We start from the raw sequence: 16,571 nt of genomic DNA, 5'->3' as shown, positions 1-16,571 counted from the left end.
CCCCCCCCCCCTATAACTATAGGCTACATTTACCCAAGTACTGTAAATTTTAACTTTTACTTGAGTATCTACATTGCAGTATTGGTTTTACTTAAGTAAAAGATTAGAGTACTTTTTTTCCACCACTGCCCCCCCCATTCAGAATTCCCATAGACGTTAATATCGCGTCATATAAGAACTGTGTTCCCAAAAAAAACAAATGACCTCGGCAGTTTGACTCGTATGGATATGAGCGATCAACTAACGGCGAGAAAACTCTAACGTCAACACCGCCGAATTAATTAATATTTCCACCAGAAACAGACTGTATCAAATATGAGTGACTGTGACTGACTATCATAAACGATACAGAGCCACCTTCATGACAATATCGCCGGGACAGTTTGTTTATTTTTGGACCACAACTCTTATATGAGACGATTCTATAAGGTGACCATAGAGTTATAATATATCTAGAGCGCGCACGGCGGCCCCGCCCGCACCAGTTCATTTCAATGAAAGTTGCTCACAAGCGCATGAAGCACCCGAAAATACCTCTACTTTTTTGGCTTCCAATTTTGGAGCCAATAGAGCAGGCGCACTCGCGTTTCAGACAAAAGAAGCATTCGCAGTAGCGTTTTAAATGCGGACGTCCTGCAATCCCAGAGTTGACCACCAGGCGACGGCAACTTCACTAATACACATAGACTGTGTTCTACCGCGGTTCTGGGGGCTTGAAGATGACCCAATAATGTAATTTGGGGATGAGCGAGTGACGTCAGGGCTTCGGTACATTTTATTCAACTAAAATAAAGCCTTTTCAGCAGTGGTGGAAAAAGTACTCTCATGTTTTATGTTTTAAGTGAAAGTATCAATGTAGTAATACTCTGTCTCTGTTACAAGTAAAAGTCTGGAATTCAAAATGTACTTGAGTAAAAGTACAAAAGTATTGGTATCAAAATGTACTTAAAGTAGGCTACCAAAAATAGAGGTGGGCCTACCCATGCAGATTGTCCCACTTCACAAGTTTTCAAATGTATACAAATCTTTTGAAAATAGCAGATCTACAAGCTCACAATGTTGCATTGATCGCTATTTTCAATTGGCCGAAATGTTGTTAATGTATGTTTTGTAATAATAATACAAAATAATCTACAAAGTAAGTAACGAATAATTGTAGTGGAGTAGAATTAAAAGTACTGAATATTGGAAATACTCAAGTAAAGTTAAAAAAATATATATATTATGTACAGTACTTGAGTAAATGTATATTACTTTACACAATGCTTTTCAGACCTAGCTTAGACCAGGGCTGGGTCTGAAGGTGAGTTAAACCAAAGATCCTTAAGTTACCTAACACTGTAGGTACGAAAAGTGACATACAATGTTCTCCTATTAAAGGCAGTGGTTCTCAACATGTGGGTCGGGACCCTCAGGGGGGGTCCCCAGATGTTTTGTTGTTGTTGTTGTTTTATGGACTTATAAGACCTTTTTAATACCTCAAAGAAAAAAAGGTGAAAAAAGAAAAAGACCATTACTGCAACAAAAGTAATCAAAAAACTATTCTATAAAAACTGCTCAAATATTGGCCAAATTGTCAAATAATATAAGAAAGGTGAGAACCACTGTCCTATAGTGGTTGTCACAGACCTGGTGTGCAATAAATAATCTGCCTCCACAGAATTCCACCTTTAACCTCATGAATATCTTTACACAGCAGAGAGGAGCGTCACACAGGTCCTAATGTGGGAAGGTCTTTATATCCACCCTTTTCTACAAATACAAGAGACACCCAAAGACCCCTTTGAGATCAGAAAAGTTAAACTGCTGTTTGGTATTAGTATTACCACTAGGTGGCAGTAAGAGTCGATCTAACAGTGTGTCACATCAGATTCCTGAAGTACATTAGAATAGAGGCAGATGGGGAGGAAACCCTGAATGAGTCCAAGAGGCCCAGAACTGGATAGGTTCCCTTCGATACCAGGCTGAAATACTCCCATCCACACACATTTATCTACTTTTCTTTCTCTCTTTGTGTTTAAAATGTTGGTTATTTTGGAAGAGTTTAAAGGTGCACAATGTACTGTACCATTTTGACACTTTGGCCCGTAAAACAACTTTCATAGAGTTGTCTTTACAAGCAACACCGTTCCCATAATCCAGAGGGATGTTAAATAAAGTTGCTAGACCATAAGTAATGATTGAGCAGTATAATTATAGGATATGTTTATGCTACCTCAAGCAAGGGGTCAAATCCTGTTCTGTTTATAGCTAAAATGCAAATGAGTGATGAAAATAAACTTCTAAAAGGAGGAAAAAACTATATATATATATATATATATATATATATATACATATATATATATATATATATATATATATATATATATATATATATATATATATATATATATATATATATATATATATATATATATATATATAGTGTTCCAACTGATCCCAAACTAGATACTGATGGCAATGTTTTTAACAGAGGACTCAAATTATGGATGGAAAAAAAAGAAACGGCATTGAAAATGCTCAGATGTTGACTGAATTATTGTTATGATCATATTGCCTCTGTTTATATAGTTTATGTATGTTCAATTATGATTAGTGAAGTGTTGTAGCGACAATTCAAGATCACTCTAGGATATTGCCTGATTTTGCAAATATGAAATCATTATTACAAAGTATAGCTGTCCCACTTATATGTCCAATATCATTTAATATAATATAATATAATGTGAAATCACCATACTTATTGATGACTTTACACTGACAACGATACAGAACCTATAGGTTAAAGTACAGTCATAAATAATAATATAAACACAATACACATACAGGCATACACAAGCATTTACTCAACTAAAACTATTTATCATGTTGGTTACTTATTACATTAAATTAAATCATTTAAAATCAGTCAGGAATGTAAACATAACTGTAGTGTTAATTGCGATCTGCCTTGAGAGAGAGATTATTTCTTCTGATTAAACATGAAGAAATAGATGATTGATGGATATTACACATGGAATATGAAACCCATAAAATAATGGTGACTTCATAATATATTAAAAGAAAACATAAAAAAAATGAAAAAAAAATCGAAAATGTAAGAAAAAACCCCCCTGTTAAATACATTTTATGAATAAAAGAGAAGAACAAAATAGCAAAATACATTATTAACAAATTGTGCAATATACTCAGTAGATCAACAGAACAGTTTATTTTTGGAGGCTGAAAATGTTGACCTTAATTAAACGAAAAATTAAGAAATTATTGTAGAGCCATTAATAGTTGCCAACACAAAGTCTGATCTACTTGAGGTCACACATCTCAGCAGTGGCTCCATCAGAAAGCCAAAACCCAGCATAGAGGGGCTGTGTGAATGTGTTCTGGACTCTGTGGAGGAGAGTCATGGTGTCAGAGACACTGTAGATGGACAGAGTACCTGCACTGTGATCCAGGTACACTCCTACTCTGGAGGACACACAACCTGGGATTTTAGTTTCAATGTTTCTGTGTCTGAAAATATAACCTCCTGTCCAACACTGTAAACACCAAGATTTTTCATTGTGCCCGAATCCACTTTCATTACTTATCCCTGTCCTGCTGATATCTTTGTATGAGACTGCTACATAAACACTTTTTCCCCTCCACTCTACCTCCCAGTAACCAAGTCCAGTCAGACCCTCTCTACACAGAACTTGCCAGCATTCAGTGAATCTCTCTGGGTGATGAGGATATGATTGTTGTTGAATCATATTCAGTACTTTTCTATTCCCTTTAGACAGAGACAGGCGTTCATGTGCCGTGTTTGGATCCAGTGTCATTGGACATGAATAATGTAAGAACTCAGCTCTGGTCTTGGGTTCTGGTGGTGTTGGCATTAAACCATGCACTCTATTCACTGTCTCTGAGACATTTGTCAGCTTCTCTTTAAGAATGTGATATAGTTTGTCCCTCATCTTTGACAAAGCCATAGTTACATCTTCAAAGTATCCCAGAGAACGGACATTCCTGCTGATTGAGTGTGTAGATCCACTGATTCTTGAGAGGGAGGTGAAACTATGCAGAAAATGGATGTGATCCTCTGTGTGTGAGATCTGCTCCAGCTCAGCATGTCTTCTCCTCAGATCAGTAACCTCCTGCTCCACACGCTTCCTCTGTTCTTCAACACGACTAACTTGATGTTTCTCCTGGTCTCTGATCAGCTCCCTCACCTCAGATCGTTTTCTCTCAATGGAAGAGATGAGCTCAGTAAAGATGGTGTCACTGTACTCCACTCCTCTATCAGCACAGTGATTGATGGACTCAACCATCTGGTGAAGCACCTTCACGTCTTCCTCTTTCTCCTGGATTCTCTGCTGGATGTTCTGTTGACTCGTATCAAGCTCTTTCTGTCTCTCAGTCCTTTCTGCTGCAGCTGAAACCGTATTGTGACCTTTGTGTTCTTCCACGGAGCACAGATAACAGATACACTGCTGATCAGTACGGCAGAAAACCTTCTTCACCTCGTCGTGAAGAGAGCAGATGTTCTCCTGAAGCTTGGTGGAGGCTTTGACCAGCTTGTGATTCTTAAAGGCAGGAAATTGATAGTGAGGCTGGAGGTGAGTGTCACAGTAAGAGACCAGACACTGAAGACAAGTCTTCACAGCTTTCAGTTTCCTCCCAGTGCAGAAATCACAGGCCACATCTCCAGGTTCAGCATGACAGTGATCAGGAGAAACAGCTTGGAGTCCTGTTTTCTTCAGGCTCTCCACCACCTCAGCCAATATGTTGTTTTTCTTTAGAACAGGTCTTGGGTTAAAAGTTTCCCTACACTGTGGACAGCTGTAGAGTCTCTTCTGGTCATCCTGATCCCAGAAGCCTTTAATACAGCCCATACAGTAGCTGTGTCCACAAGGAACAGTCACTGGATCCTTCAGTAGATCCAGACAGATAGAACAGCAGAACTGTTCCTGGTCCAGTTGAACTCCTTGCTGTGCCATTTCACAACTGACTGTCTGACACACTGAGAAACAGACTGAATGCAGTTTAGTTTCATTTACTCAGAAATCACATGACATGGGAGGTTCTTCCTGGCTCTGTGTGTGTGTGTGTGTGTGTGTGTGTGTGTGTGTGTGTGTGTGTGTGTGTGTGTGTGTGTGTGTGTGTGTGTGTGTGTGTGTGTGTGTGTGTGTGTGTGTGTGTGTGTGTGTGTGTGTGTGTGTGTGTGTGTGTGTGTGTGTGTGTGTGTGTGTGTGTGTGTGTGCGTGCGTGCGTGTGTTTATAGAAGGAGTGTATTTACACAGTTTGAATTCATTCGTTGGAAATATATTCACCCTGTTGAAATATGAGTCAGTCATTTTCATATTGCGTTGAAATGATCAAATAAACCTCAATTAAAACCCTGATCAATATTTAATGAGTACTGTAGATAAACTGGAACTCATCCTGTCTCTCTCTCTCTCTCTCTCTCTCTCTCTCTCTCTCTCTCTCTCTCTCTCTCTCTCTCTCTCTCTCTCTCTGCCCCTTCACTCCATGCTAAAGGTGATTCAAATAGTTATTGTTTTAATTGCTACTATTTTAATTGTGACAGTTTCAGAGTCCAACAGTCTAACAGTGTATCATATCAGATTTCTGAAGTAGCCTACATTAGAATAGAGGCAGCTGCAGGGTGGGAGGGGGAGGAAACCCTGAATGATTGGGGGCCCAGAGCTGGACCAGAGCCCTATGATACAGTACCAGGATAAAATAATCCCATCCACATACATTTACCTACTTTTTCTCTCTCTTTGTATCCAAAATGTTGGTTATTTTTGATGATTTTAAAGGTGCACAGTGTACCGTACCATTTTGTCACGTAGTGCCAGTACAAAACGGCTTTCAAAGAGCTGTGTTTACAAGCGACATCGTTCCCATAATCCGGGGGGATGTGTCGGCTATTTAGATCCCATAACCCAGAGGGACGTTAAATAACTGCTAGGCCATAAGTAATGACTGAGCACTGAGCAGTATAATTTTAGGACATGTTTATACTACTTATTGGGGGCAAATCCTGATCTGTATACAGCTAAAGTGATTTAAAAAAGAAAAAAACAGTAAAGAAAAAGAAGGGTAAAACCATTATTGAAAATGCTCATTCTCATACCAATACTCATGAAAAAAAATTGTCAGTTTAACAAATATCACGATAGCCCAGGAGCACAGTTGTCAGGGGCAAAAGATTTCTAACCATACCCGCAGCTACACACACACACACACACACACACACACACACACACACACACACACACACACACACACACACACACACACACACACGAACAGGCAGTGTGATCACTGGTACATAGCGCCATCAGATTAATGCGTGTAGCCTACTTACAAAGAGTTTATGTTGGTCAATATACAGATTACTGTAATAAACTGCAATAAGACAAATTGTAAGTCAAACTAGTTTTAAATAAAGATCCAAAACACAAACAACACACATCACATGTGCTTTTTATCAATTATTTTAATTGATAAAATATAATTTTAATGTTAACATTTTAAACAGCAATAATCATTTCTTACATAAATAAAGTTTATCTGTACATTGTAAGGTTTGGTGGTTGTGTTACATACATGTTCCAGATAGACCCCTTAACAGACGACGTCACACTGATAAGAACCAGTATGCGTGCAACGAGTATGCGCTAAATGAAACCCATTCTATCAGGTCTCGCCAGGACGTGCCACACTAGCCAACACACAAGAGGGGGTTGGGGTGTGCTGAAACTAGCGCACCCCGAAACAACAGGTTGGAAATTGATTGCGTGAAACAATCACCTGCGCATCCAGTCTCAATGTTAGTAAACAATTAATTGGTCTATGGGATCGCTCACTACAGTATGTTTACATGCAAAACATACTGAAAGTACAGGAAGATGAATTCAGGCTATAGAGTTATAGCTATAGAGTAGCCTAGTAACTGGTTAATTAAGGGACCAATACATTAATTCCTGATTAATCGATTCATGATTGAACACCTCTGTTATTGTAATATACAGGATATTGTTGAAAATCCATAACGTTATTGTAATACTGAAGAACTGTCCTGTCCTCATAGTTGATGTCCTATATCCTATAGTGGCAGTGGTACAGGATTGGACAGTATATAATTTAATATTATTCATACACCAGACAGATACCGCTGCTCTGCAAGTCAGAGAACAGCAAATACCTGAGCAACGTATATCTCTATGGCTTTGCTATGACGTGGTTATTATTAATATTACTTGTTATCTGTAATTAGCTGTGTCATTATGATGACAACACTTCCCCACCAAGCCACAGAGTTTTGCTCCTTCACAAGCAAATATGTTGTCGGTGTCCTTTGAGAAACTGATAAAACAGGAATATCTGGTAGGCTGGGCACAAACACTCATGCCAAGCTGTTTGTTGACTGTGAATGTGTGTTTCATTCCGATAGAAGAAGGTGTGGCTTGGGAGTTGCACCACTGTTCCAAAAAGGGCCCTAGGGTCCCGAGAGTAAATGCACACAGTCAGATAAAGTGCATTGTAAGGCTCTTGTCCAAAATACGATATGAAATGCAATATGTTACTTACTCAGGAGAGGGTTAACCTTTTTTTTATTATAAAGTATTTTACACTATAGTCTTCCAGTCCACTTGACACTGAACGCAATAAAGAACATGAGACAGCAGGTTAATGTACAGCAATTAATGAATAATAATATAACACACAAATGTTTATTCAACGCATAGTATTTATTATGTTGGTTACTTTTATGGTACATTAAGTTTCATAGAATCATTTAATTCCAATATGTCTGTGAATTAATTTGCAATGTTTATTCACATAAGAAATATATATCAATATCATTGAATGTTATTTCACATGGAATATCAAAACCACAAAATGAATGACACAAGAACATGGTATGAAAAAGCCCAAATTTCGCCATAAAATAAATTGTACTGTATACTGTAAATGCAAGAGAACAAAAATAGTAAAACAGATTATAAACAAATTATACAATGTATTTTCACTAGACAAAATAAACATGTGATTTGAGTGAGTGACAAAGCTTATTGTGGAGTCATGAGAGACAAACAAAGTCAGATCTACTTGAGCTCACACAACTCAGCAGTGCTTTCAGCAGCAGTCCAAAATCCAGGATAGAGGGTGTGCGTGAATGTGGTCTGGACACTGTGGAGGAGAGTCATGGTGTCAGAGACTCTGTAGAAAGACAGAGTACCTGCACTGTGCACACACACAATTTACTCAGAAATCACATGACATGGGTGGTTCGGAACAGGTCTATCTGCCTACATACGGCCGACATACCTGCGCACGTGTGAGCGGCGATCGCGTGTGTGTGTGTGTGTGTGTGTGTGTGTGTGTGTGTGTGTGTGCGCGTGTGGTTGGTGTGTGTGTGTGTGTGTGTGTGTGTGTGTGTGTGTGTGTGCGTGTGCGTGTGTGTGTGTGTGTGTGTGTTTAGGAGGAGTGCACTGTATTTAAAGTGGTATAGTGTCTATTTCACTATGATTTGGTAGGAAATATATTTACCCTGTTGAAATATGAGTCAATAATGTTCCTCTTGTGTTGAATTGATCAAATGAACCTCAATTAAAACCCTGATCAATATTTGACAAGATGAACTGGAACTTGTCCTGTCTCTCTCTTATGTAGTTGTTGTTTTAATTACTACTATCTTAACTGTGACAGTTTCATAGGAATATCAGTTTATTAAGTCAACTTCTCTGCCTTAGATCATCATAAACACTCCTTCACTTACGTTCTATTTTACTCTACAGTGTCCCAGTACACTTTACACACAAACATCAATAAAGAATGTAAAACAGCAGGTTAAAGTGTAGTCATAAAAGAATAATACAAAATACAATATGCATACATACAGTCATGCACAAATATTTATTCAACTGGGGTGACAACTAGTGCCCTCTTAATACGTGAGGGCACTATTGCACTATTACATTACTTCTTAATTATTCTTTTTTATTATTATATTTAATTATTTTAATAAAAATATATACAAGAAATGAAAAAAGTAATTGAAAAACACAGCCCCCTCACACATTAGAAGGACAATATCAGTCACCAGAACCAAGGACGCGTGTTTTTGATGATTCTATCATGGTTAAAATTGAGTTTGAAGTTGAAACAATGGGTTTGTATAGGAAGGGATCGTGTCAGATAAAATGAATATCAAATATCTAAATACGGAATCAGGCAAATTAAAAACTGTCTGGGGTAATCACAAAAGCCAGAGTAGGTGGCCGTGGTTGTCCACCCCCACCCTATTCAATTTCTATTGGAATTAAAGAGACTCACAACTGGTGCACTGGTGCACAATAATTAATCACAGAACACAATAATTCCACAGAATATCCACCTTTGACCTGCTAAGAACATCTTTACACAGCAGAGAGGAACATCACATAGACATATGACCGCAATGGAAACAAGTCCTCAGGACTTTTTTGTGTTATCCTTTTAGCCCAAGTGTATGACTTTACACGTACTGTTTGCATTTGTCTAATAAAGTATTCAATCAATCAATCAATCGAAACCTTTAGGATGTCTTTCTATCCGCTATCCAGCCTTTTCTACAACAACCAGAGGTGTTGGTTTCATTTATGAGTATATTAAACCACACAAACTAAAATCAGTACAGACGCCTCCCAAGTATCGTCTGTTTGGTGTTAATGGTTATTATTGCCTCTAGGTGGCAATAAGAGTCAGTCCTAACAGTGTATAACATTAGATTCTTGAAGTATATTAGAGGCAGGGTGGGAAGGTGGGAGGAAGCTCTAAATGATTCAGGGAGCCCAGACCTGGACCGGAACCCTACTGTACATGTATTTACTAGGCTAAAATACTTAATCTACAAACATTTACCTACTTTTTTTTCCTCCTATTTGAGTCTAAAATGTTGGTTATTTATGTACTGTATGTACATAAATACTGTAGCATGTTGCCACTTTCACCAGTAAAAACAACTTGGTGTGTTTCGAAGCAACATCGTTCCCATGACCCGGAGGGGTGTGTCGGCTGCTTAGCTCCCATAACCCAGAGGGATGGGTGCATTGTAATTGGCTGCTTGGTTGTTAACTGCTAGACCATAAGTATTATTGAGGAGTAGTATCATTTTAGGATATGTTTATGCTACTTCATAACTGTATACAACTAGAATGCAAACAATATTTCTTTTTTATAAACCCAGTAAAAGAAAAAGAAGGGAAAAACTATTATTTAAAATGTTACATGGTATTCAAGTATTGATTGATTGATTGATTCATTGAATACTTTATTAGCCATAATATGTAAACAGCACGTGGTACAGTCAGGCTAAAAGGATAACACAAAAAGGTCCTGGGGACTTGTTTCCATTGTGGTCCTACTCAGTTAGGAAAAAGTTGTACCAGTGCACCCATAATTGTTTTTGAGTCAGTTTAACTATATTATGGTGTCAGGGGGCAAAGGTTTCCAGCCGCACCTGCAAGCAAGCACACACATTTACGCACACGCATTCACACACACACACACACACACACACACACACACACACACACACACACACACACACACACACACACACACACACACACACACACACACACACACACACACACACACACACACAGAGTGTGATTGTAGGTGGTAAGCCACTGCTGGTACATACTGTGGAATCATCATATTATTGTGTGTACTTACAATAAACTTATGTCGGTTCAACCCAACCCAACATACAGATTAGTGTAATAAAATAAACTGCAATAACATATTTGTAAGTTAAACAAAAAGATCCAAAACATCAACACCACACATCACATGTGCTTTTTATCAATTATTTTAATTGCTAAAATATCATTTTAATGTTTACATTTTAAACAGCGATAATCATTCCTTACATAAATAAAGTTCATCTGTACATTGTAAGGTTTGGTGGTTGTGTTACATACATGTTCCAGATGGGATCGCTCACTGCAGTATGTTTACATGCAAAACATACTGAAAGTACAGGAAGATGAATTCAGGCTATAGAGCTATAGCTATAGAGTAGTAACTGGTTAATTAATGGACCAATACATTGATTCATAATTGATCGGTTCGTGATTGAACGCATACTGTATGTTATTGTAATATTCAGGATATTGTTGAAATTCCATAACGTTATTGTAATACTGAAGATCCTGACCTGTCCTCATAGTTGATGTTCTACCCTGCAAATAGTGTCAGTGGTACAGGATTGGACAGGATATCATTTAGTAATATTCATACACCAGACAGATACCGCTGCCCTGCAAGCCAAAGAACAGCACATACCTGAGAAGGGGAAGATAATTATCTGGAAAACAGGGAATTAGCTCTCTGGCTTTACTATGATATAGTTATAATATTGCATGTTACAGTATGTGTAATTATTTTTGTCATTATGACGACTACACTTCCCTACCAAGCCACAGAGCAGAAACTACCTGAGAGAAGTGTTTTATAAGTGTGTCCTCCTTCACTGGCAAAGATGTTGTTGGTACAGAAGTAGATACTATATCATTTATTAACCTTTATGGATGTAACTTCGCTGATATGAAATGGTAAAACGCTTGTCATGGCCTTTAGACTTTAAAACAACACACAGAAAGTGGTTCCTGCTCATTACCTTCTGGAGGGCAGAGCGCAACCATGCAATGTATGGTTCCTTATGAGTTATGGTTACATGTTTAACATGGTGAAATGTATAGTTATGATAGAGCAATACATGGGAGATTTCATGACATACTACTATCAGTGTACTACCAATGTAATCTTTGATACATCTGTTATAATGATGATATGAATACATTTGACTCTATTTGTCTTTAGAAGCTGTTTCCCTGAAATATGAAAAGAACATTAATGAAAGCCATTAGAAACATGACATACAGTGATATACCTGTAATGAGAAATGGTTAAAAAAAACTAAAAGTTACAATATCCAGATTAAATGGTGTGCTAACTTTTACAACAAAGGAAGATTGTGACTCCTGAACTGGTATCATACCCATGATGCATTGCACAAACAGCCCGAGCCAAGCGGTGCCAACCTATGTTAATGTAAAATGTTTGTGTTTTAGGCATTACATTAGAGATGGTTACAGTAAGTTTAGTTATACGCTTAAGAATTGATGCATTTAGACATTAGGTTACACATGGTTTATGTTTATGTATAAGGTTAAAATTGGTAAAGTTTAGGCATTGTGTTAGAGATGGTAAAGTTTAGCTTCAAGGTGTTTAGGCATTAGGTTACAGATAGTTAAGCTTAGGTATAAAGTTAAAAATAGCTCCTCTTGGGACCGGTGAGCCCTGCGGAGGTTGTAGCGGTCAGCCAAGCGCACCATGAGGACTCCACTCCCCTCCCTGTAGGGCTCGTATTCCAGAAGGTGGATCATGAAGGACCCCATCACCCCAGCAATGGACTCTTTGTGCCACTGCGGTCAGGCCAAAGCATACACAGCAACAAAGCCAACTCAGAGACTCCGAAAGGGTTTCATTTTTTCCCCTCAAACTATCATAGCTCTGAACAAGGACTCAGCTGTCTTTAACCTGTAATTACCAGCTCGCCAACAGAGCACTTTGTTTTTGACAATATCTTTTACAAATTTCTTTGCACAAATTAAATTGAATGTAAATTTGTTTGGATTGTATATGGCTCAGAATTGTTATAGTTCACCGCAAAGAATTCACTGCTATGTGCACTATATGTATGTATATGCTTTGGTCGTTCTTCTGCTGCATGAATGTACATTCTGTGTATCTTTGGTTGTTCATTTATTCATCTATTTATATGTATATATTTCTGCAATATTTAGATAGGTCCTACCTCAGTAACCCAGGGAAGGTGCAATTGCAAATTCTAAATGATATGCTAGTCTATGGTTATTCTCTAACACCAATCTGTCTATATTGATGCTATATTTGCACTCTTATCAGGTTACTTAAATATTTTACATTTTATTACTTATTATTACTTAGCACCGTACAAGTATTATGACTTTTGTAATTTACCTTGTATTATACTGTGTATGTTGGACAATATTAGTACAGTTGCGGAGTCTGCCACACCAACATGTCACTGGACATAAGACAAAATCTTTGAATCGTGAATCTTAACAAATGTGTTTAGGCATTAGGTTATACACGGTTAAGTTTAGGTATGGTTTGATGTGGTTACGGTCAGGTGAGGGATCTGGGAGGGTGATTAGCCAGTGGAATTACATCACCAGAAACTCCCACATTCAAGCTTGTAGAAATGTGGTACCTTCCAGTTCAGGAGCCACAACCATAAAGGAAACGTTCAGTAATATCACATGTGCATTAACATTTTCCAGAGAATAACAAGTCTGCATTCAACATACTTTATCCCCTTCAATTAGCTACATTATTTTGGGAGTCAACAGCATCATTTTCAGAATGACTGAATACTGAATAAAGAATAACGAATATATAGAATAACGAATATAAGAATCAAAATAAGTTTAGTGCAGTAAAGGAAATGCATTTCTTGGCTAGTAAATTTGTATCAGTCCTCATTAACATGTGAGAATACATGAATGGGATCCAATGAGAGTTAGCATGGAGGTGCTAACCTGTTGGCACTGCCAGGCTGCGCCTCATTACACCCAAGTTACAATTTCTAATAATATTCTTCATAATTTGAACATAACAGATGATAATTAACGATCATAAACCCCTTAAGGCCAGATAAAGTACACAGTCAGATAAAGTGCATCGTAAGGATCTTTAAACCTTACCATCATACAATACATTTTGTTATCATGTAGCTACTGAGGAAGGCAGAAGTCAAAAGGTTTGGCTGGACACAACATGGACATCACGTTGTTTTAAAATATGTATTAATAAACAAAACAAAGAAGGATGAATATTTGAAGAGGTACTATTAATATAATATTATGAATGTCATAAAACATCTATTTTATTTAATTGGAGTCTTTGCTATAGGGTAACACAGCATCAGGGTGAACTAATAGGAGATTATTTGGTGGGGGAGCACATTGGTTCTTAAACTGCCAACATTCACATACTGTACAAATGATTCTAAGAATAGAAAATCATAACGGAAAGATACAACTAATCATGTTCCTGGTTGGTTGATGAGGTCTTCCCCAAAATACATTTCCACCATATGAACAACTACAGTACCAGGGTTCAGGGTTTGATTTCCCTCCCTCTGGTTGACTGTACAGTGTTATGGTCAGTGGGGATATGATTTATTCCTGCTTCAGGTTAGACTTAAATACTGTATGCATTTCTGTTTGGGAAATTATGTTCGAAATGAACCATTAATTAAACATGTAACAAAAATGGCGTTGTGTTGTGTTGTGTTGTGTTGCATATGTTGTTTTGTTTTGTGTTGTAATGTTGTATTGCATAGTTGTGTTGCATTGCATTGTGTAGTTTTGTGTTGCATTGCATTGTGTAGTTTTGTGTTGTGTCATGTTGTGTCATGTTGTGGCGTGTTGTGTTGTGTATCGGCTTGAATTGTGTAGTTTTGTGTTGCGTTGTATTATTGTGTTGTGTTGCATTGTATAGTGTATTGCATTGCATTGTGTAACTTTTGTGTTGTTGTAGTTGTGTTGCGTTGCATTGTGTAGTGTATTGCACTGTGTTGTGTTGCGTTGTGTAGCTTTGTGTTGTGTTGCATTGTGTAGTGTTTGTGAAGTGCAGCAGGGTGAATGGCTACAGCAGAACAGATGAGATAACATTGGTTGTTGATAATAGTATGTTTTCAGTACAGAGAGTTGAGGAGTGAATGTCTAGTACACTATCATCTTCTACAGGGTTTTGTCTTGTATTCAAATGACTGTCAGACTTATCATGAAGAGAGGTATGTGCTTAAGTGTGCAGATACTTGTAATAGTCATCATTTTTGCACTGTGAGGAACAGTCATGGACCAGTGGTAGGATAATCTGTCAGTCGGTGTAAACGGTCTGTCCTACAATTGAATGTTTCTATAACCAAAGAGATATTCATTGATTTTCGCAGGAGACCTATTACTCTACTTTCCTTTTCCTCCTCTGTCTTTATCCTGGAAGATAAACAATACCTTTAGATAGGGCAAGTGGTTAAGGAAGCTACTTGTTTTAATGTTGACATGTCTCTGCTGAAAGTGTTTTATGTGTAACTTAAACGACCTTTGCCACCTGTACCAGGTCAGAGCCACACAGGTTGTGTTAATGGCCTCCCAGCAGCCTTTACACACAGTGAGTTTCATTTGTTCCCCTCAATGTGGAGTTTTTACCACCCTATAGAGGTGACACTAACACATATATGAGGTTATTACTGCCCGCACAGAGTACAAAACACTGATGTTGGCCTACAAAGCAACCAAAGGTATTGCACCCCCATATCTTCAAAGCCTGATCCAACCCTACAACCCCTCTCGCTCGCTCAGATCAGCTAACACAGGGAAGCTGTCAGAACCTGACACATAAAACATCCGGGACAACGCTCCACGCATCACAGACTCTTCTCCCTTATGGCTCCCGCACTGTGGAACAGTCCCCATTGCAGTTAGAACGGCAGACTCACTCCGAATCTTCCGCCATAATCTGAAGACTCACCTCTTCAGACTCCACTTTAGCCCGTAACACTTGCCGTAGCACTTGCCATAGCCTTGACGTCCATGCAGTCTTATGCAAAGGTTAAAATGTAATTTAGACAGAATAACGGGTTCATTTGTTGACCTGGTATCCTATAGTTTGTATAGTTTCAAAGCAAATATTATACATTTTTTGACATAATGTTCAGACTGATGATAGGTTCTTGGTTTACCTATGATCGTAGATTACTGAGGCACTACACTGTCTGTGTACTACTGTATGTGTTTAGTGTGTATGTATGTGTATAATGCACATATTGTATGGATTGCATTTCTTTTTAATGTTTAATGCTGTTGCATGCCAAATTGTCCCTCTGATATTAAAGCTTTACCATACTCTACTGTAACAGACACACACGCGCACACACACACACACACACACACACACACACACACACACACACACACACACACACACACACACACACACACACACACACACACACACACACACACACACACACACACACAGATGGACAAACAGCTGCTCACTGTGTGTACAGTAACGTGTGCGTGTGCGTGCTACTTGTAGCTTCGGTATTAGACATCTCCTTGGGTCATTTCTAATTGAGTGATTAATTGCATGTGACTAAGTCAATTATTCATTCAATTAGGGTCCTTCTGTTTGGCTGGAGACACACTCTTCAGTTTGGATGGAGCGTCTCACACTCACATTCTGTGTGTGTGTGTGTGTGTGTGTGTGTGTGTGTGTGTGTGTGTGTGTGTGTGTGTGTGTGTGTGTGTGTGTGTGTGTGTGTGTGTGTGTGTGTGTGTGTGTGTGTGTGTGTGTGTGTGTGTGTGTGTGTGTGTGTGTGTGTGTGCACATACACAGGCATTGATGATTAATGTATGATTAATATGAACTAATCAAACGGACCATTTTGACCTGAGCTTATAGAGACCAGCCATGTTTCA

The 16,571-nt window shown here is 38.3% G+C and overlaps 1 protein-coding gene across 1 annotated transcript; it reads right to left on the bottom strand.

The window, feature by feature from the left end:
• Positions 1 to 2,873: 2,873 nt before the first annotated feature.
• Positions 2,874 to 4,982, bottom strand: LOC311046238 (tripartite motif-containing protein 16-like). Its single transcript, XM_084058442.1, has one exon. The coding sequence runs from the start codon at positions 4,974 to 4,976 to the stop codon at positions 3,303 to 3,305; it is 1,674 nt and encodes a 557-aa protein (XP_083914568.1). The 5' UTR covers positions 4,977 to 4,982; the 3' UTR covers positions 2,874 to 3,302.
• Positions 4,983 to 16,571: the final 11,589 nt, after the last annotated feature.

This window comes from Gymnoscopelus microlampas, assembly GCF_963454915.1.
Source record: "Gymnoscopelus microlampas genome assembly, chromosome: 5".
In the NCBI taxonomy this organism is placed as follows: Eukaryota; Metazoa; Chordata; class Actinopteri; order Myctophiformes; family Myctophidae; genus Gymnoscopelus; species Gymnoscopelus microlampas.
The sequence above is the reverse complement of the archived record's forward strand: the minus strand, read 5'-3'. Positions and strand labels throughout refer to the sequence as shown.

Excerpts from the sequence above, each read along its gene's own strand:
- LOC311046238 (XM_084058442.1), bottom strand. The coding sequence starts at position 4,976 with ATGGCACAGCAAGGAGTTCAACTGGACCAGGAACAGTTCTGCTGTTCT.